This window comes from Phacochoerus africanus, chromosome 2 (genome assembly GCF_016906955.1).
Source record: "Phacochoerus africanus isolate WHEZ1 chromosome 2, ROS_Pafr_v1, whole genome shotgun sequence".
In the NCBI taxonomy this organism is placed as follows: domain Eukaryota; kingdom Metazoa; phylum Chordata; class Mammalia; order Artiodactyla; family Suidae; genus Phacochoerus; species Phacochoerus africanus.
Window position 1 is genome coordinate 3,144,960 of NC_062545.1, and position 20,538 is coordinate 3,165,497.

At 53.0% G+C, this 20,538-nt stretch overlaps 1 protein-coding gene across 1 annotated transcript in view; it reads left to right on the forward strand.

The window, feature by feature from the left end:
- The first annotated feature begins 1,310 nt into the window (after positions 1 to 1,310).
- The window catches only part of PDE10A (phosphodiesterase 10A), a 273,805-nt gene continuing 254,577 nt past the window's right edge, over positions 1,311 to 20,538 (forward strand). Inside the window, exon 1 of the mRNA XM_047769767.1 lies at positions 1,311 to 2,214. Coding sequence (XP_047625723.1) covers positions 1,311 to 2,214 — 904 coding nt within the window. The remainder of the gene's footprint in view (positions 2,215 to 20,538) is intronic.

Here is a 20,538-nt window from a genome sequence, read left to right on the forward strand (position 1 = left end):
TCCTGGGAAGGTGACCTAGTCCAGGGCGTCTGGACAGCCCGTGCCACCGTGGGGCACCGGCCCGCCGCCCCCGCTCGGACCCTTAGCGCCGCGGCTGCCTGCTTTGCGCGCGTGCTTTTCACACACACACCTGCGCATCTGTGCGCTCCGCGCTCCAACTTGCCAAACTTCTAGCGGCTCCTGGCTCTGAGCGCCCGTTGAGCGGCACAGCTCCCTTCAACAGCAACCGTCTGGACTGGGGCTGGGGAAGGAGGGAAGGGTCGTTGTGCAAAAACCCTCAAGGTGAGGAGCTGGTCCTCAGGACTTAGGGGCGATGTTCTCCCAATTTTTATTTGTGTTTTTTTCTGAGTCACAGTTTGCCCTCTCTATTTTCTGTCCTCACTGGGGCAAACTGGGCTGTGCACAGGAAGTTCGTTATAAGGCGAGTTATCGGAAAGGGAGTCCAGGGAACCAACTGGTTTTCTAAACCTTAGTTTATTGGCAACAGTGTGCCTTAATGGAAACTCCAACCAAATGTCTGAGTTTGAACTCTCCTGGGAGCTCTGAGCACAGCCCTGTTGCAGCTGCTGGCCCGCCATCAGGAGGGTTCCCTGGCTTCAGCAAGGAACAGGCCGACGTGGCTCGCCCAGCAGTGCGCAGCTGGAACAGCTGCAGGGCGGCGGGTTTCGAATTCGGAACACCCGACCCAGATGTGAGAAAGCTTTGCAGAGACAAAGCGTTTCTCGGTCCTCTCGCCGGGGCCTGGGGCTCACACAGTCCGCAGAGGGCCACCAGGATGCGGGGCCTGGCGTGGTGGGGCCGAGTCGCGGCGGGGCGCGCTACGTGGGCGCGGGCGGCGGCGGCGGCGGCGGCGGCGGCGTGGGGAGCGCCGGCTCCGCCAGTGGGCGTCTCCTGCAGCCGCCGCCGCCTCCACGGGCAGCGGCACTGCGGCGCTTTCCTCCGCTGCTTTCGAGCAGTCGCCGAGGCTCAGCCGCCCGAGCGCGCGCACCAACCACGCCACGCTCGCAGGCAGCGTCTCAGCAGCCCCTCGCCCCGGCCTGGAGCTCGCTGATTGTGCGCGCCAGCCGGCAGCCAGACGCGGCCGCGGGGGGCTCGCCCCCGGCTCCAGGTCCTCCCGCACACACTGTAGCGCGCGATGTGAAGACTGGGCCGAGAGGGGCGCGGAAGACCAGAGAGAAGGACTAGACTGACGATCGGGCCGACGGGCCTGGGAGGGTTAGTCCTGCGGGGGCGGAGCCCGCCGAGCCCGGCCCGCGGCGCGCCCCTCCCGCCCGGGGCCGGCCCCCACTGGCAGCCCAAGGAGGAGGGCCATGGCCAGCCCCGTGGAGCCGCTCGCTCCCCGCCCTCAGGCCCCCCTGCCCGCGGCCGGGGACGAGCCCTGCTCCGGCCCCGGCAAACTCCGCCCGGAGCCCAGGCGCAGCGCGGCCGGCGGGGGGAGCACGGCGGGCCCGGGCCCGGCCCCCGAGCCGCTCGGCGGCGGCCGGGCCGAGCGCGCCGCGCCCCCGCGCCCGCCCCCTTCCCCTGCAGGCCGCGCCAGCCCCGCGGGGGGCCCCGGTGCTCTGTCTTCGAGCGGCGGCGGCGGCTGGATCGCAGCCCGCGCTCCCTTCGCGCTCGCCTTCTCCTCCCCTGGCCGCTCCTCCACTCCATCTTCCTTTTACTTCTGGCCGCCGCCCCCCCCGCCCCCTCCTTCTCTTCTCCCCTCCTCATCTGCCTTTCACCTCCCCGTGCGTCTCCCAGGAAGGGAGGGCGCATCGGCGGCGGCGACTCGAGGAGGCGGCGGCGATGCTGGCGGCGGCGGCGGAGGAGGAGGACAAGAGACAGCTCCCTTGAACGTCCCCCCCAGCAGTAGTCACCGCGGCGGCGGTGGCAGCGGCGGCGGCGGGCGGCGGCGGCTCTTCCTCTCTCCTGCGCTCCAGGGCTTGCTGCTCCCAGCACGCGCCGGGCCCCGGCCGCCGCCGCCGCCGCCCCGGTTCCCGCTCGGCCCCTCCGTCGGCCGCGCGGGCTCCCACGGCTTCCCAGGCGCCGGCGGGGGCTGCCCCGGCCCCGGCCCCGGCCCCAGCCCAGGCGGCGGCGGCCGAACTCTGCGGCGGCCCCGAGGCGCCGGCGCCACCCTCTCTGCCGCGTTCCCGCTGCTCTTCGGCTCCGACATGGAAGATGGACCTTCTAATAATGCGAGCTGCTTCCGAAGGCTGACGGAGTGTTTCCTGAGCCCTAGTAAGTGCCTGGCTCCACATTCCCCGCGGTGGGCAGCGGGCTGGGTGCGCGTGCCCCGGGCGTTTGGCGGCCGGCGGGCTTCCCTGGCGGGGCTCGGGGCTTGGCCAGCGCCGGGACACCGGGGTTTCCCAGGCTCCGCGTGCGTGCGGGGGAAGGGTGACCCGGGAGAGCGGCGGGAGCCGCGCGTTTGGGAGGAGACCTGCTACCCGCCTTGGGGCCCCGGTGCTGTTTCTGGCCACGCTTGCCCTGCACGTCTTTATACTCAAACTCTGTGATCAGGAGCCTCTCTCTTTAGCCTAGAACCGCTTGGCTGGATAAACGCGCTTCCTTCCACTCGGGGGTTCTGCCCCTGAGTCCCCTGGCTGGGGGAGGGCAGGCCGGGGCCCTGGGACCTCGCGCTCCCAAAGGGGGAGGCAGTCACCTGGGTTCACTGTCGGCACTCGGCCGCTCTGCCCCCGACCCCACAGTGACCCTGTTCCAGAGCGTGGAAATGGGTGCGCCTCCGCGAAGAGTCCACTTTCGCTCGATCCTGGGGGTTAGCTGGTGCTCAGCGTGGTAAAGGGGAGGACAATGGGGTGTTAGGTTGGAGGAGGCTAGCGCCGCCGGTTCGGACTCCGGGCAGCGCCCCCCACCCCGCACCCCGGGACCACCGCCACTCCGCCTTCCCCAGGAGCGGGGCTGAGAGCGCGCTGGAGCAGGGGTGGCAGAAGGCGTGTCACGAGGGAGGGGGACAATACTGAGCAGAATCGTCAAGGCAGATATTTGCTAGAAGGCAGGAGGCGGGCGATGTTAAGGGAAGAGGCGCCGGGTGCACCGAGGAGGGGGCCGCCGTTGTCTTGGATGGAGGGCGATCGAGGTGAGGACCGGAGACCTGGGCGGGGCAGGGAGGGAGGTCGCGCCCGCGGAACAGCGGGCGACTCCGGCGCGGGCCGGGTCGGGCGCGGCATCTCGCGGCCCAAAGCGCGGGGCTCCGGCGCCGCCGTCCGCCGCGTGCGCACCGGAGCCTTTGTCTGCTTCTCGCCGGGGAACCGCGTTTCCGCGGCGCCTTCTCCAGGCAGACACTTCCAGCGTTGCTGTGTCGGCTTCCTGCTCTCCCATCTGCCACTCATTCCCCAGCCCCGACCAGCCCACTCCTCCCGGGTACCCAGGGTCCTACCCCTCCTCGCGGCCGGAACTTGTCTGGGCTCACTGCCCGCCCCGGCGCCTTTCGGATGCATTCCCTGGGTTTGCGAGCGTGTCTCGTGGGGCCAGGCTACCCTAACCGGCACCCCCATCCTGTCTCCCTGGCGAGGGTCACCCCACGGGGGCCGCGTGGCCCAGCAGCCCCTCCCAAGCGCGGTCGCAGGCTCCAGCCCTTGGCGGCCTTTTCTGCTCCTGTTTGCGGGTTGACCTGATAGGACAGTGGGGCGTGGCCCCTGGACTCCCAGCTGACCCCTCCTGTACCCTGCCCCTGTCTGACCCGCACAGCAGCTCCCCAGTATCTCCCCTGGTCCCCTACCTGCCTGTGTCCATTGATTCATAGATGCTTCAGTTCAGGGAGGACACGGTCTAGGCAGGCGTGGCCTTGCCTGCTGCCCTTAGATGTGTTAGGCATGGACATTTTTACCTGCGGAAACTAGACCAGGTTGGCGGTGAGCTGAAGATGGGGGGCAGAGCATGGAGCTCCTTACTGGCTTTGACTTTTGTTGGGTTAACTTCAGCCCTAGGGCTGGGGTTCCATTCTGCCCCCTTCCTCCTGGGCTAGTGATTTCCTCCTTCAAAAAATAAACATCTATTTTTTACAGTTGGCAGCTGGTGGAGGGTGAGGGTAGGGGTGGAAGGTTGCCACACCTTGCACAGGAGTGTTTTGGGGAAAAAGCTGTGCCAAGGAGACCAGTTGTGTAGGGATTTGGATGGAACACATTCTCCTAAAACGATGACGTTTCCGGTGATATGTTGTTACTGCTGTTTGTCTGGGGTAGGGGGTCAGCTTGTGAGGGTTGTTGGGGAGCAGAATAAAGATGAACAGCTCAGGCGGGGTGGAGGTATCCTTGGAGAATCCCCAGCAGGCTTTTCTTTTGGAAAGAGGGAGCCTGGAGAAGAGGGCCAGTGGACATCCCCCGCCCCCACTATGCAGAAAGTTCCCTTAGGGAGAAGCCCAGTGATAATGGACTCTGTGGAGTTGCTGGGGCTTTTTGTTTGTTTGTTTTCCCCTCACCAAGTCAGTGAAGAGTAGCTTGGGGTTTGAAATCAGCTAGAGGCTATAAAAATCTTCTTTGGGATGTTACTAAGGTAGCAAATACTAAGCTTCTTTTAGACAAAATCTGTGATTAGCCCCACCTCACTGCCAAGGTGGGAAGAGGCGAGAAGGCTGCTTTAAGACATCAGAGGTCTGCCCTTCACTTTGAGGGACTCGGTTTCTGTCTATTGCTTTATTTGTGTGAATTGCTGAAATACATGAAGCTTGGCAGACTCTTCTGATATTTGTCAATAAAAATGAGTCTTTTTGGGAGTTCCCGTCGTGGCGCAGTGGTTAACGAATCTGACTAGGAACCATGAGGTTGCGGGTTCGGTCCCTGCCCTTGCTCAGTGGGTTAACGATCCGGCGTTGCCGTGAGCTGTGGTGTAGGTTGCAGACGAGGCTCGGATCCCGCGTTGCTGTGGCTCTGGCGTAGGCCGGTGGCTACAGCTCCGATTCAACCCCTAGCCTGGGAACCTCCATATGCCGCGGGAGCGGCCCAAGAAATAGCAACAACAACAACAACAATAACAAAAAAAAGACAAAAGACAAAAAAAAATGAGTCTTTTTGAAAAAAAATTAGAGTTCTACAAGACATAAAAATACCCATGTATACAGATGTGTCATAATTGTTGCATGTCTATTCCCCTTTTTCCCTTTCAGTTTGATCCCCTCTAGGACTGACAGGCAAGCTGTTGTGTAAAGGCTGCTGTGTCCACTTGTTTGTAGGAATGCCTGTTTTATCATCATCAAAAAGCAAGTCATGTTTTGTTTTCGTTTTTTTTTTTTTTTTGTCTTTTTGTCATTTCTTGGGCCACTCCCGCAGCATATGGAGGTTCCCAGGCTAGGGGTCGAATCAGAGCTGTAGCTGCTGGCCTACGCCAGAGCCACAGCAACGTGGGATCCGAGCCGTGTCTGCAACCTACACCACAGCTCACAGCAACACCCAGATCCTTAACCCACTGAGCGAGGCCCGGGATCGAACCCGCAACCTCATGGTTCCTAGTCGGATTCGTTAAACACTGCGCCACGACAGGAACGCCACAAGTCATGTTTTGAAAGTGTAGTATCCTAGTTTCATTCCTGCCCATTTTGGCTCTGCATCTTGGTTCACATGGAATCACTCGTTTGCTCAGCACGCACAGAGCAAACACATATGCACTTACTGAAAGCTCTTGCCACTTGCCAGGTGCTACCCTAGCTGGGCGACGGTCCAAGAGGTCTTCACCAGCCAGGAGGAGAGCGCCTCCCAGAAGCAGGTTCAGCATGGATGCCCAGCACTAGAGAGGTCAGGGGTCGCTCTCCCTCCCTGTCCAGCTTCTTTCGTGGCCAACCTCTGAGCTTGTCCTCAGGCACTGGCTTTAGCCCGTCCCTGCTCTGAACATTGTTGCCGACTCTGGAACAGAACGCCGTTCCCGCACAGGGAGAGCCCAGATCCTCCCAGAACACACTGACAAGTCCAGTTTGCAGTAGGGTGTGTGTGTGTGTGCACGCGTGTGTGCGCACACTTGCCAGTCCATGCGAGCACACACACAGGAAGGGAAAGCCAAGAAGTCCTGCTTTGGTTGACAGGCCAGCCCTCTGGAGAGAACAACCTCCCTTCTCTCCACTGGGCGCGGGGGTGGGAATGGCCAGGGATGTACCTAGGGGACAGGGACCCATCTAGGACAGGGTGTGTGTTGGCGTTGAGAATGCTGCTTAAGGACAGCCAGAAGTCAAAAGCCATCTTTTTTCTCCCTCTCACAGAGGCACCCACCTTTCCCTACTGTTATATGGGTCTCACCTGTTGGCTGCTCTGAATGACAATGCAGAGAGCTATAGAAAAGAAAAACGTTGGTCAAAAAGAGAGCAGAGACAGCAAGGAATGACTTAGGCAAGACGTGTTAGCAAAGGCCTCAACCACTTCTTCACACTGCAGTTTGCTCTGTATTTCTGAAGTGTTCCAAACAGAAAAAGTGTATGTGTCTAGGAGCCCTGGATTTTAAATATGCTCCCCATCCATCCCTGACCACTTTTGTTCTGTTTCTTGAGACTTAAGATACTGTGTGGCCAACACTTGAACAAACTGAGATAAATATGATCCCTTTTAAGAGCAAATGTGTTTAACACGTAGAAGCTCCAGGCAACTTTGCATTTAAAGTGTTTTTCGGACCTGATGAGACTTCAGTTGCAGAGGCCAGCAAGACCAGCAACACAGCAACACGGCAACAGAACTGAGTGTAAATCAGTTCACGGTTGGGTACCTGCTCAGTACAAGCCAGTGTAGGGAGAGGCAGCTGCTGAGATCCAGTCCCTCAGAACCTGAGGGATAGATCTGGATGCCGACCAAGGTCACCAGCAGGGGAGGCTTTGAATTCCTGCCAGGCCAAGGTGCAGGTCACGCAGTGGAGGGGCCTGTGTCTGTTTTGGCTGGAATAATCAGGTCTTCAGTTGGAAGAACAAGCTGTTTAAACTCAGTGGAACTGTTTAGAGTCTTTAATTTTGATTTCACGAAATTCCTCTTTTCATTTCAAAAAACTGCCGTAAACAAAGATAATCCCTAAACCTTTAAATGAGCAACAGTGGAAACAGTAGAAGGTGGTGTGTCTTCTGCAATGTCAACCTGGTATATTAACTTTATGTCACTTTGCATCTAAAACTTTATCTACACCATGAAGAAAAATAAATGCAGGATAGTAAATAAATGAGTCTCTCGGGCTGTAACATGCAGCTCGCTGATTGTAATGTAGGGGTTCTCCCGTGGCGGTGCGGGGGCAGGTTAAGGGTCTGGTGTTGTCACTGCGGTGGCTCCGGTCCCTGCCAGGGCTTGGGTTCCATCCAAGGCCCCGGTGAAGTTTTTTGTGCTGTGGCGTGCCCCCCCCCCCAATATTGCTGTATTGCTTATTCGACAGTTGCTAAGGGAGTAGATCTTAAAAGTCTTCATCACAAGAAACAATAATGCAGTGCACTGGATGGTTATTAGATTTTGTTTACTATAAAGCGGACTAGACTTGGTGTGGTTAATTAACATGTACCAGTTAGTACACTGTTCATTTTGGCTTGTTTAGAAACAGCTCATGAGGTCTGAGAAAGAAAGAAAAAAGAATATTTCTCTCCTAAAAAGAAAACTCTTAGTTTTCATTCAAAACATTTCGATTTCCTTTAAAAGTGTAAATCAGGCTCCTCCAGCTGATTTAAGTGTGTCTAAGGTACAACTCCAGGGTGACAGAATTGCTCAAGATCTCACAGAGGAAACAGAGGCTGTCTAATGTCCTGGTGTTCTTCGTGGCGTTCACCATGTTCAGGAATTGTCCTGCTCGCTTACTGGCCTGCTTGTCTACTGCCTGTCTTCTCAAGGTGGAAGGTAGGCTTGGTGAGAGCCTGAGGGCAGGGGCTCGTCTTATTTGGTTACATCCTGAGCTTGTAATAGTGCCTGACACATATATGGAAGGAGCTCAGATATTTGTGTTGAAAATTCAAAGATGAGGGAGTTCCCTTGTGGTACAGCTGGTTAAGGATCCTGCATTGTCATTACAGCAGCTTGGGTTACTTCTGTAGCACCGGTTTTATCCGTGGCCCGGTGTGTCTTTGCGGTGGTGGGGGTGGGGTTCAGGGTTCTATGTCTTGAGAAAAGAAATAGCATTGAGCCCCTCCTCTCTGGTGAGCATCGTTGTTGGTGCCAGGGGTGTCTGCTTATATGGCGCCTCCTCTCAATGGTGTACCCACTAGGCCATCAAATGTACAAACCAAAAATATCAAGTATCAGAAATACCAAGTATCATATTGTATGCAGTGAATTAAAACAGAGAGCTGACAGTGTGGCTTTTCCAGTTTGGGTGGTCCCTGATGGTGTGTGGAGGAAGTTAAACTGCAATGGAGACGACCAGGTGCTGCCTGCCCTGCAGATGCCAGGCAAGGGCGCCCCAGGGGAGGGACCTCGACCACTGAGCCAAGGGGAATGGCAGGCATGCGGGCCAGGTTAGGGCTCTGTACGACAGCGGAACAATTGCATCTTACTCCACGTGCAAGGAGACCCTGCAGGAAGGTTGTAGGCAGGTGGGTGATATGTGATTTATGATCGCAGAAGCTCATTCTGGCTGCACTTTGGTGAGTGAATCTAGGGGCTGCCGTGGAAACAGAGCACCCGAAGGGCACCACAGTGGTCGCGGCAAAAGACGGGTGACTTGGATGAAAGCGATGATGATGGACGTGAGATCCATGGAACCCGGCGGCTTTGGGAGGTGTTCGGAGGCAGAATGGGTAGCGTGTGCAGGTGCGTTGGGCACCTGGCGTGAGGAAGGGGGGAACCAAGCCCGAGCTGTGGGTTTAGCCAGAGCACTTGGGCACAAGGAGAGCTGTGCTGTGAGGGCCGCTGGGGGAGGGCGGGCAGGGCATCAGGCGTCCTGTTCTGGGATGTTACCTCTGAGATGCCCGCTGCGCATTTCACTGGAAATGATGAGGAGGTAGGTGGGTAAATAAGTCTGGAAACCAGAGGGTTGATGGGCCAGGGCTGGAGAATGAAGACTGTAATCCCAGGGTTTAAAACATGGGATTGTGTGTGTCCCCCGCCCAGCGTCCGCGGCTGCTGCATGGGGGGGCTTTTAGGGAGGGACAGAGGGGTCCAGCAGTCACAGACCAGTGCTGTGCGGGGTGGGCGCGACCCCCGCCTGATGAGTGGCAGGAGGGCTCCGGAGCCAGCCGCGGGGAGGTAGAGGTCTAGGTCAAAGGCACGGTTCTGAAGCGGACCCTGAAAGAGGCAGGGGAGTGACAAGAGGGCAGGAGCAGAGCTGGCAGGAGAGCACCCTGGCCTCTCTGCGCGGTTACTCCCCAGAGTTCAGGCCCATCTGGACCTTTCTGGGTTGGTGCATGCTGCGTAAGAAGCCGTGTGCTGAGATAGAGGGTTTATTTGTTGAGCAAAGGCGTTTGAAGAACAGGAAAGAAGAGCAGAACACACTTTACGGAAGGCGGAGGAAGGGCGTGTGGGGACAGCAAGGGGATGTTCCTCAGAGAGAACTGGGCGCAGGGGAGCGGGTGTGTGCCGAGAAGTGTGTGTGTGAGGGGGCAGCTGCCAGCACGCTCCCAGATCCCACCTGCCCCCTTCCGCGGGCTGGGCAGCGCTCTGGGCATCTGGGTGCGTGGAATAGAAGGGCAGGTCCAGAGGCTCGCCGCGTGGGCAGCAGGAGATGAGTGGCCCAAGGCCTTGGAGGAGTCAGGAGGGCAGATGAGAAGGTCCTGCCCAGACCGGACACTTAGCTGAGAGAAGGAGCGATTGAGACCATTTTGGAAGGAAGGTTGTGTGGTTAAAGGCTGGGAAGTCTGAGCGGTTGGGGACGAGCGGGTGGCACGGAGCCGTGCACATTGCCCTCCTGGGCACCGCAAGTGCCCTGGACCAGGCGGTGTGAACACTTGCAGGCTCTCAGTACCCGTCTTGGGGACCCCTGCCCAGCGGGATGCAATTTGAGGGGCGTCTTGAGGAAGGAAGACTGTTTGGTATGTATGTGGAGCTGAGCGAGGGGAGGCTTCCTCCTGGACAGAGGCGAGAACCGAGGGACTTCAGGAGGCAGGGGGCCGGGTGGTCTGGTGGTGGTGAGGGCTCCATGCAGGAGAGAAGGGACGAGACGGCGGGTGGGCCGAGCGAGGTCACGCGTGTTCGGGGGGGCGGGCGGAGGTGCCAGGAGCACACTGTTAGCGGGTGATGTAACAATGCGCAGGTGTTTATTGCGCATCTGCTTGCACCCGCGGCTGCCCTCGTCGCTGCTAATGAATATGTCCAGACCCACCCTTGCCTTCAAGGAGCCGCTTGTCCTGAGCGAGGCAGACAAGATAAAAGGAGTCATGGTGGCACTTTAGCAGTGACTTTAGAGTGACGGAAGACTACTTAAGACACCCTTTAAGGACACCCACTGCCCCACGGGCCGTCCGCGCTCCTCTCCGCACTGCTGTGAAACTCTCCGTGCAGTGACCTTGCTGCCTCCTGCCGGGTCCGCCCTCCACTGAGCCCCGCCCGGTGCCAAACTGCTCCTCGATCCTGAGCTTTTGGTGCTGGTCACGACATCCCCTCCCCCCGGTGCCAGCTTTGGGTCCCTGGAATCCCGCCCTGCTCCCCAGCTTGCCGCCGGCCCCATCTGTCGCTGCTGCCTGTCCACGTTTGTGTGTGCTCCTGGAGGGCGGGAGGCATGTTTTATTCTTTTTCTTAACCTCAGTGCCCAGGACAGTGCCAAGTACAGTAAATTTAATGAGTAAGTAAGTGAAGGTATTTAAGTGGGAGAAAATGATCAAAATGTTCCTTTAAAAATACTAGGTTTCTCAAAGGAAGGGAATAATGAAATAAGCAATGAGGTGGTTAAATTTTGCAAGCATAACTTGAAACTTCCCTTCTTCTTTTCCATGTGATTCAAATACACTTACTTGGCACCCATGCGCAGGGCTTCTGGGTTATGGGGCTCACAGCCACTGGGATGTGACTGGGCGTGGGGTGGCACCAGTAGGTGCTGGAAACAGGGGACAAGTGCTTAGAGCATTTCGGATGCCTCCGTTTTGTTGCTGAGGTGGTGATGGAAAGCCTTTTACTTGGATGAAAACATTTTTTACACCAGGAAAGAGAAAGAGTGTTGCCTATAAAGTGCTGAAACAATGCCATGTGTTTGAATATGATGAATTATTTATGAGAATACAAGCATATTTAGACTATTAAAAGTTGGTAAGTACTTATAAGAAGCAATTTTGCATGGAGAGCAGGTCACTCTGCTGGAGAAAAGCATCACCAGTATATGGAATTCAAGTTGTACTTATTTGTACATGATGTAATTATGTGTTTCTGTGTTATAGTTTTAGCAGCTTCCAAAGCAAACATCTAAAATGGTATCCAAAAAGGCTTGATTACTAGGGTTTCCTAGATTTGGTAATTATATACTTTATCTTTGCTATTAGGATTACATATACTTTTGATTTTTTTTATGTCCCAGGACCAGAAGTTTACTTTTAAAAACATTCTTTTCTCCTCAGTCGTCCGTGCTTTTTTAGGATAATACTCTTTGTGCCTCATGATTAAATATATCATCTAATTATTTTAAGGCAGGTTAAAGACCTAGTTATAAAAATGTAGTGCTTAAAACAAAGTGATACTGGCCTATGAATAGAGAGACCAATACAATAGGATTGAAAAATCTTAAGACAGAGCCATACACATAAAGGAACTGAGTATATTTTAGAAGTGTCATCTCAAGTGAGAGGAGTAGAGATAGACTATTGAATAAATAATTTGGGGACAACTAGGTAGTCCTCCAGAAAAAAATGAAATTAAACCATGCCTTTTACTACACCTCCAGGATAAATTCCATATGGATCCTATTTTTAAACACATATTTTAAAAAAAGATATCATAGGAGAAAACTGAGAAAATTCCTTTCTAGCCTTGGGATGGGGAGAGCCTTTAGATGTGACTCAAATCTGGAATTGATCAAAGCAAAGACTGATAAGTTAGTCTACACTAGCAAAAAACCTTAACAGAATCCTAATGTATTCCTGCAAAGCTTCCTGCACTGACCCCCTCTGCCTTCCTGCATGTCTCTATCCTGCTTCCTACAGCGCAGTTAGAATTCCAGCAGCACCAGACTGCCCTCGAGAAAACCCCAAATAGCTCATGGCACCACGGAGAGCCAGCCTTCCTAACACAGGAGGCGCTCCTAGAAATGGTTACAAAAAAGAACAACCCAGTACAGAGCAATCAAATGATACAAACAAAAAGCTGCTCAGCCTCATTCATGATAAGTGCCCTTTCATGTAACACCGAGGTGCTGTTTTCACCTGTCAGATCTGCAAAAATGAATAAATGTTTTAACACACCCCTGGCAATTCTGTGAGCAAGCTGGTCCCATTCCTGATGGGGGCATCTATGGGCACGGCCCCCGAAGTGGGCAATTTGACAGTATCGATCAATATTAAAAAGGCACATACCCTTTGCGTCAGTAATTTTACTTCTGGGAATTTGTCATTCAGATGTACTCACACATCGGCAAGGTGACGTCGCAGGTATTAATCTCTGCAGCACTGGCAGACGGAGAGCATTCGAAGAAACCACGTCAAGATCCACCTGGCTAAGTAGAATTTGTCACCGTGCAATGAGTGTCCTGAAGCTCTTCCCGACACAGCTCTGTGTGAAAAAAGCAGGGTGTAAGGCTTTTGTGCGAGAAAGGACAACAGGAGTACACACCTGTGTGTGTGGGTGCTGCGTGAAGAAACTGGGCGGAAGCCCAGGCACACGCTGATGGCACTTTCCGGGCGTGCAGGTGGAGGTGGCAGGGGTGGCGGAGTGGGGGGACCAGGTGGACGTGAGCAGGAGTTACGGGGAGACTTCCAGTGCACACCTGCCTATGCTTTTGCCTTTGAATAACGACTTATTACCTATTCAAAAATTAAATTTAAAAATAATTAGGATTTTACTGAGATGCTGCTTCACTAGTTGTCAGCCACCGTGCTTTGTGGTCGATCCTGTTGTGTTGTTCACAGTTCTCGTATTAAGATCAAAATTGGCTTTTCAGCCCCTGAAGTTTGTTCACTTGATTTCTGCCTTCCTCTAGCCTCCCACTTACATCTCCCACGCAGGAGCCCAAAATGTCAAACCGTGAATGTTTCGACAATCACATGCGTCACCCTTAAACGTCATACTGAGCAAGTCCCTTTCTACGTCATGCACGGCTTTGACAGTGAGAACAAATAACACTCCTCTCTTTTAATGTAATTTCTGACTCTGATGGCGTCTGTGGTTTCACATTGGAGATAGAACTATTGTTTACACCGTTGGAGAGCTGCCCAGCCAGCTTCATCTGGTGGAAATCACTACATTTTGGCAAGAAACGGAATGTCTTCCTTGTGAAAACGTGGGTTTGACATGCTAGTGCTTCTCAAGTGAGTGGAGATGTGGCCTCATGTTCCCTTGCCACTTAGCGATACCCGTCAAGCAGGGCCACGGCGGGGCATTAGGATTTATGCTGTGGTTACAGGGTTTGGTTTCTCCTTAGGAGCGGGCACCCTGTGAATGCCCGCCTTCATTCATCCCTCCACAGACACCTGCCTCCGCTGTGGGCGCCGCCTGGGCAGACAGGCCTGCTGAGAGCCCGCCCGTGCCCGCGGAGACGCCGCTGTCCCGCAAGGACTGTGCCCTCCCTCTGGCTGTGCCGTTGTCGTGGAACCGAGTTCTTTAGATCCGCGCATTTGCTGTATTCTCTGACTTATTTTGGGTTTGAAGTTAATAGTCACTGCTTCTCTAAGTATCTGATTGGGTTTAGTTGGAATATCAACCCTGCCGATTTTCCTGTGTGCTGCTTATAATGTTGACATTTTTCTTTGTCTTATCACTTAATATTATTTCCTCTTAGTCCACCCATTGGTTTTATTTTAGCTGCTACTTCCTTCCTAGTTACTGGATTTTGTGAAAACCCTTTCCTAAGCTTAAACGTCCGCCTGCCACTATCCTAACAAAGTTCTTTGACCCTTGCGCTGGGGTTTTTACATAGTTAACCCATGTGACACACCCTGGCTTTGGGGATACAGAAACTTCAGCTTGCCCATCCTTAGGCCTCTTTCTGAAAGGCGCATTTCTCACAGTTGCCGGGCCTTCAGGGGACGCGCTGGTGGTCACTGTGCTTTTTTTCTGGAGTGGGGCTCGAGGGTGGGGTGGGGGAGGGGATCGCCGTCCTTTCACTCCGCTGAGCACTGCAGATGCTTTCAGAGGCTTTTCAGGTCACTGGGAATGCCTTTATGTTAAAGGTTATTCTTTATTAATAGCGGTGCTCTAGTTGAATTTCATTTCTCCTGAGATCGACCGTAGCTATAGCGTTTTGGCACCTTCTGTGTTTTGTAACTCTTCTGTTCCTTTTGTCAAATGGGCCGTCATTAGGACATGTTTTTCCCTAAGTGATTTTTGAACTCTATTTTGTGTTGTTACATTTTTTTAATGTATGTTGACCATATTTTCGAGATTCAGAATGATGATGACTTCGTATACCTGGGTTATAGTCTGGTGAAAGGTGCTCTGTGTTGCTAATACAGAGAGGTACTGGGTTCCAGGCTGTGGGATGACCTCATCTTTTTGCAGGTGTCCTTATGACATCTGCCCTGAGAGGGGGTGTGTGGAAAGAGATACAAACAGTTCATGCCGTGTTCACTTTTTCTTGGCCGATTCTCTGCTGGCGCTGGTCAGTATTTCCCGGTGCTTTGGGACTGGTGACTTCTCAGTAAGGATTGGCGGATAGTCTGAGGTGCTGAGAAATGGCGTATGTGTCGGTTATGCAGATGCTGAGGACACGGGATACCATGGTCCTTGTGCAGTTAGACACGCCTGCGGCGGACGGCTTGCTGCTGGTCGTGAGACTGTCCTGAGGATGAACTGAGATGATGTACGTCAAGTGTAGGCAAGAGCGCCTGGAGCACAGCAGGTGCCAGACAGCGTGGCGTCCTTGTCCTTGGGCTGGGAGTGAACCCCGGGAGACTGTCTTTCCTGGGAGGGCAGCACGGCGGCGCCTGGGAGGGCATCAGGTGGCAGGGAGATGGTCGGGTGGCAAAGGGAAGTGAAGAAAAAGACTGCCTCCAGCATCCATTTGGCCAGGAAAGGTGTTTCTTTGTAGTTACAGGAAGTACAGCTTCTGGAAACACTGATACCAGGAAATGGCTGGAGTCTTAGAGCAATTCCACTTTCTTGGCAAGGAATTAAAGGAAAATGTGTTGAAAATAAAAATGAAGAATTTTTGGAAAAAGAAAGAACTGAAAAAAAAAAAGTGATTGCCATAAGAATTCTCCCATTTGGGAATCTAATTTTGAACGGCTTTTTTGGTCCTTTTCCCCATTGACGGAGCCTCTGCACCTCCAGCAGCGTTGGCCTCTATGCTCTCAGGCCTCTGAGTTGCTCGCATTCACTCAGCCTGACCTAAGAGGGCTGTTGCTGTTGGGTCCCCTGCTGCCTGAGCTGAGTGCGGAGGCGCAGCAGCTCGCAGCCCTGGATGCAGGACAGGTCTCAGGTGAGCTGTGCGCCCCGCTGGGGACGCAGCTCCTGTCTCTGGGTCATTATCCAGAGGACAGGATCACTTAGATTTGGTTTGTATGTGTAATTTTTTCTTTGCAGCTGGCTCTTTATTCACTTTGGAATTGTGTAGGTTGTTGGTCTGTATTCTTAATTAACCACGTAAATGGTCTTACTTCTGCGCTGGTGTTCCATTTTTCTTTGGTAACTCAATGCACTGGAACTTGGAGAAAGGTGAGAATGTCCCATGAACAATTTCGAAGGTGAATTTTTGAGGCTACACTTTAAACTGTTTTTAGAAAAACATTCTACATCTGGTTTGCATTTATCTGAAGCAAAACTATCAATGAGTTAGCTTCCTTTCATTTAAAACCTTACAGATAATTTGAGGAATTGCATTTTTATCTGTTATGATCTTTGGGGATTCCTTAACACTGTTAGTAGATATGTATATTTTTTTAAAAAAATACTGAATTGCCTTCTGCTTTTCTGTAGGGAACAGTTCATAAAAATGGGAAGAAAATGCAGGAGGGCACTCAGCTTTGCAGCGCTGCCTCCCTCCTTCTGCCCTGGGTACTGCCCTGGATACTGGCCTGGGTACTGCCCTGGATGCTGGCCTGGGTAGTGGCCTGGATGCTTGCCTGGGTACTGGCCTGGGTCATTGGTCGGTCAGGACACAGAAACTGCTCACCTGTTCATCTGCCTTTGCCTGAGGTGACCAGCAGAGGCTTCAGTGGGAGTCCCTCCCCAAGTGTGTATTGAATGGTGGGTTCAATAAGAAGTGTGTATTGAATGATGGATCCCTAAGAAGCAGCAGGGTACCCTGGAAGCATGTGTTTGGGGCGGAAAAACGGGGGTTCAAATCTCAGCTCTGCCTAATCTCTGAGCTAAGCCCTGTGTGTCTGTAAACGGGGTGCTCAGAATCTATTCGCCTCCTCTGAGTACTTTACCCTGAAGATGAAAGAGCAGGTCTAAGTCATGTAACACTTGGGAATTGTCTGGAATGGTAACAGTTTTAGACTTTTAATGTTTTTGTTTTGATTTTATGTTAATTATGAGCAGCTCAGCTTCATTTTTTAATATTAAAAGAGACATGAAAACAGCAAGGTCCTGCTGTATGGCACAGGGAACTATATTCAGTCTCCTGGGGTAGACCATGATGGAAAAGAATATAAAAAAGAATGTGTATCTGTATACAACCGAGTCCTGTGGCTGTATAGCAGAAATCGGTACATTGTAAATCAACTATACTTCAAACATTTTTAAAAAATTTAAAAAAAGGAAGAAGTGCAGAGCTGTTTTCAGAAATCCTTAAAATATTGCCTCTGGTTTTTAAAAGTATCTGTGACCTCGTGGAGAAGTCTGTATGAAGGAGGCGGGGGTAGGGGTGCCGGGGGGCTTTCCGCCTGCCCCAGAGCCGGTCCTGGCGGCCAGCATGGCCCGTCCTCCCGAGAAGGCTCCTGTCTTCGGGTTTGACCTGCTGCTTCGATTGCTGGGTGATGTCGCCTGCTCTGTTCCCCTCTCCCACCTAATGTAAGGATATTGTCTTCAAGGGGAAGGATCTGTGAACCCACCAGTGGTTTGTTTAGTAGCTGTTTCGGGGGGAGGCGAGGGGTGGACTGAAGCCAGCAAGAGGTTAAGGAGAATTGGGTTGACCACTCCCGTAGGTTTTCCAGAGTCGAGTGTGGCTGCATTTCTGTGAAATCACCCTGAGGTCACACCTCTGGCTCTGGCAGGTTCCTTACTCACTCGGTTTCCCTGGAAGACAGGACTCAAAGAACTCGTTTCTTGGTTTGGTTTTCCCTGGAAGCAGAGCCAGGTGGTTTATTTGGGAGGTGATTCCAGCAGATGGGAGCGAGGGAGTAAAGCGAGGGCCACAGGCAAGGCGTTCAAGCTGGTGGCCACGTGGGCAATAAGGGCTCCACTACCGCCCCCCCCCCCACCCCCCCGTCCCCAGAAGGGCCTCCCTCCCAGAAGGTGGCTGAGGGCCAGCGCCCTTCTTGGGAGCGCCAGCTCCGTGCCCCTGGACTCCTCTGCCCTTGCTGGAGGGCCGCGTGGCACTCCGGGTGGGCGCCAGTAGGAAGCGGACCCCTCTGTGGACGTTAGGAACGGGACCCGGACATGTTCAGTGCTCTCTGAATCATCAGGTTCACAGCGTTTTGGTGATCCTGGTCCTCAGCTTTTAAAAGAGATTCTTCTAGATACAATATTAAAACTACGTAGGGAGGGGTTCTCTTGCGGCGCGGCAGGTTAAGGGTCCTGCAGTTGTCACTAGAGGCACTGGGGTCACTGTTGTGGTTTGATGTCTGGTCCGGGAACTTTCACGTGGCATGGGCATGGCCAAAACAAAACCAAACCAAACCAAAAGAAAACACTTCATGGGGAATGTAGCTTTCCTTATAAATTTGGCACAGATGGGATTTATGTTAGTAAAAAAAACTTTACTATTGCATGTTTCTGAATCCTGAGGTTATATAAAGTAAGTGATTAAATTATTAATACTTTGATCAGTATGGTGCTTGCTTAAGACTCATGATAAAGAGACATTTAAAATAAACAGTAAAGCCAGCATATTCTATGAAAACATCTAATATGAAATTATTGTTTTCATAGGCGCAAATTTTTCCTGTAAAGGGCCAGATAGTACCCGTTTTAGACTTTGTGGGACATGCAGTTTCTGTTGTCACTTCACAGCCCTGCCCTTGCAGCAGGAAAACAGACAGTGCATAAATGAATGAGCTCATTCACAGAAACTGGCAGAGGACCGCGGCGCTGACGCCTCGTGTTAGAAGAATATATTATTGTTGACGAACACAGATTTCTTCCTTTGGGTGTTTAGCAGGCAGTAACCCCCCTTTCAATAGAGAGTATCCAAGATCATAGCTGCAGTTTGGGAATGTGGACCCCCGTCCCAGAGCAGTGTGGCCTGCTGGCTCTTTGCTCTGGAAGCTCCGCTTGTGTACGTCGGGGTGCCCTGCTCCAGCTCTCCCGCCTCTGTGGGATATCGGAAAGGCAGCAATTTCATGAAACAGAAACTGTTGCGTTCTCCACGTAGAATTTCTATCACTGTGTTTGTTTGTTTGTTTTAGCATCTTTTAGTCCTGAATCACTTTACAAAGAATAAGACAGAAATCAGGAGACACGTGTATAAGTACGCGCTTATCCATGAGAAGCGCATGATGTGTGTGTCGTTTCTTTGGGCAGAGCGCTTTATGTTTGATACAGTCGGACTAGCTTGGGGCGAAGACAGCGCTCTATCCCTGTTTGTGGATGACTTGATTGAGTTACACCGAGGTCACTGACCTCGTGCTCAGAATGGCCAGTTTGTCAAGAAAGCCCTGTGACACATACTTGTGCACGTCTTTCTTCCTTTGTTAAGATACTGATCTCGGATCCCGCAATCCTGCACTGGACAGTGCAGCCTTTCTATGCCTTAAATATGTTAGGAAAATTGTAGCAAGGTTTACATACGGAATGTATACTATGTATATAATGTATGATAACATATCCATTCCACGCGTATGATAATAACCCATTCCAGTGGGTTATTGTTAATAAATGCCTGTGTAATAGTAATGAATGAGTAAGGCAATGGCAGCATTAGCGGAGACGCCTGAGGGAAGCCTGCTGGCGTCTGTGGTCGTATGTGTGATGCTGGGGCTGGGGAGACTGAGGGTGGGGGGTGAAGTCAGCCCCAGGGATACTGGCAGTGCCCTCACACAGGGGAGGTGACAGGAGGCCCCCAAGTCTGGGACTCTCTTGAAGTGGAAATTCTTTATCAGCTGACTGCCAGTTGATGTGCTCACTTTCCAGAGGGGACTTGGGCAAAAGTTTGAAGAGATTAAGAAGAGGATTTAAAGAGTCAGTGTCTTGATTGAGAGCGTCCGCCTGCCTCTCCTCTTCCTTTTCATAGCTGCGCTTCTCCCCCTTACCAAAGAAGAAAGGTCCCCCCTTTTCTGTCCAAATCGCACTGTGCTTGGTTGCCCCGGGGTGTGAACGTGGGGTGTGAACCAGGGCACCCTCTGAGTAGGGGTGGCTCTGAGGGAGGGTCCGGGGAGAGCGTCTGTGGCTGTGGAGACCCTGCGTCTCAAGTTCTCAGCTCAGGGTCCCGCCCCAGGTTTCCATCCGTCCGACATTCATGGTCTGTCTTCGGTTCTAATGTAGAAGGGAGCTGCAAGGGAGCGTGTGTATCCAAATGATAAAAAAACCTTTGCAGACAGAAAGTCGGTCTGACTTGAGTATTTGATGGCATAGAAGGCAGGCTTTCCAGCAGTGGCAGTGGGCAGACTCCACAGACTGAACGAACTATTCCTCTCAGCTCCAGGGTTTGGCCAAAAATACATACAAGGCATATTTGCTGTAAAAGCTATGTGAGAACATACATCATTCGCATCTATTTAAACTTGTGGTAAAAATTCTGATGTGTCAACCTAAGAATGTGTGATAGGGCACAGTTTCTTCTGGAAGTAAAATACGCTGCAAAAGAGTGAACAGAAAGGAAGAATGCGCTCAATCTGAATTAACACGCTGTGTGTGAGTGAACGACCGAATGGGTGGCGTCCACCCCTCTAGGGGGACCCGAGAGCCCCAAAGGTGGGGGGAAAGCCAGCAGGGTGAAGCTTACAGGTGGGGATTATGCCCGAGGTTTGGCCGGAGGACCAGAGAGGACCCCTGGAACTGCTAGTACCCTGGCATCACACCCAGGGCAGCAGCTTGGGTTGGGCTACGTCGTGGTGCTTTCGAGAGCATGCCCACGGCTCTCTGCGTAATTAACATGCTGTGTGCGAGTGATGTTTATTTTATGTTCCATGTTGATGCACTTCAGTCCAGTGGGTTGTTTTGAGGGCCGAATGTTGTTGATAAGGAAGTGCACAAAACTGGCAGTGTCCAGGGCTAAGGCTGGTGGTCCAGCAGTTCAGGCAGAGCTGGACCCGTGTGCCAGAGGCTGAGCTAGTCTGGGCATTTGACCCCCCAAAGAAGAGGCAGAGAGAAGGAAAAACCTGATGAGTTGGTGTGGATGCTCCTGCAGAGGGGAGGGAAGGGGAGGGAGGCCCTCTGCTGGAGCGACAGCGGGTGCAGAACCCTGGGGAATGGGCCCTTTGCGCAGGTG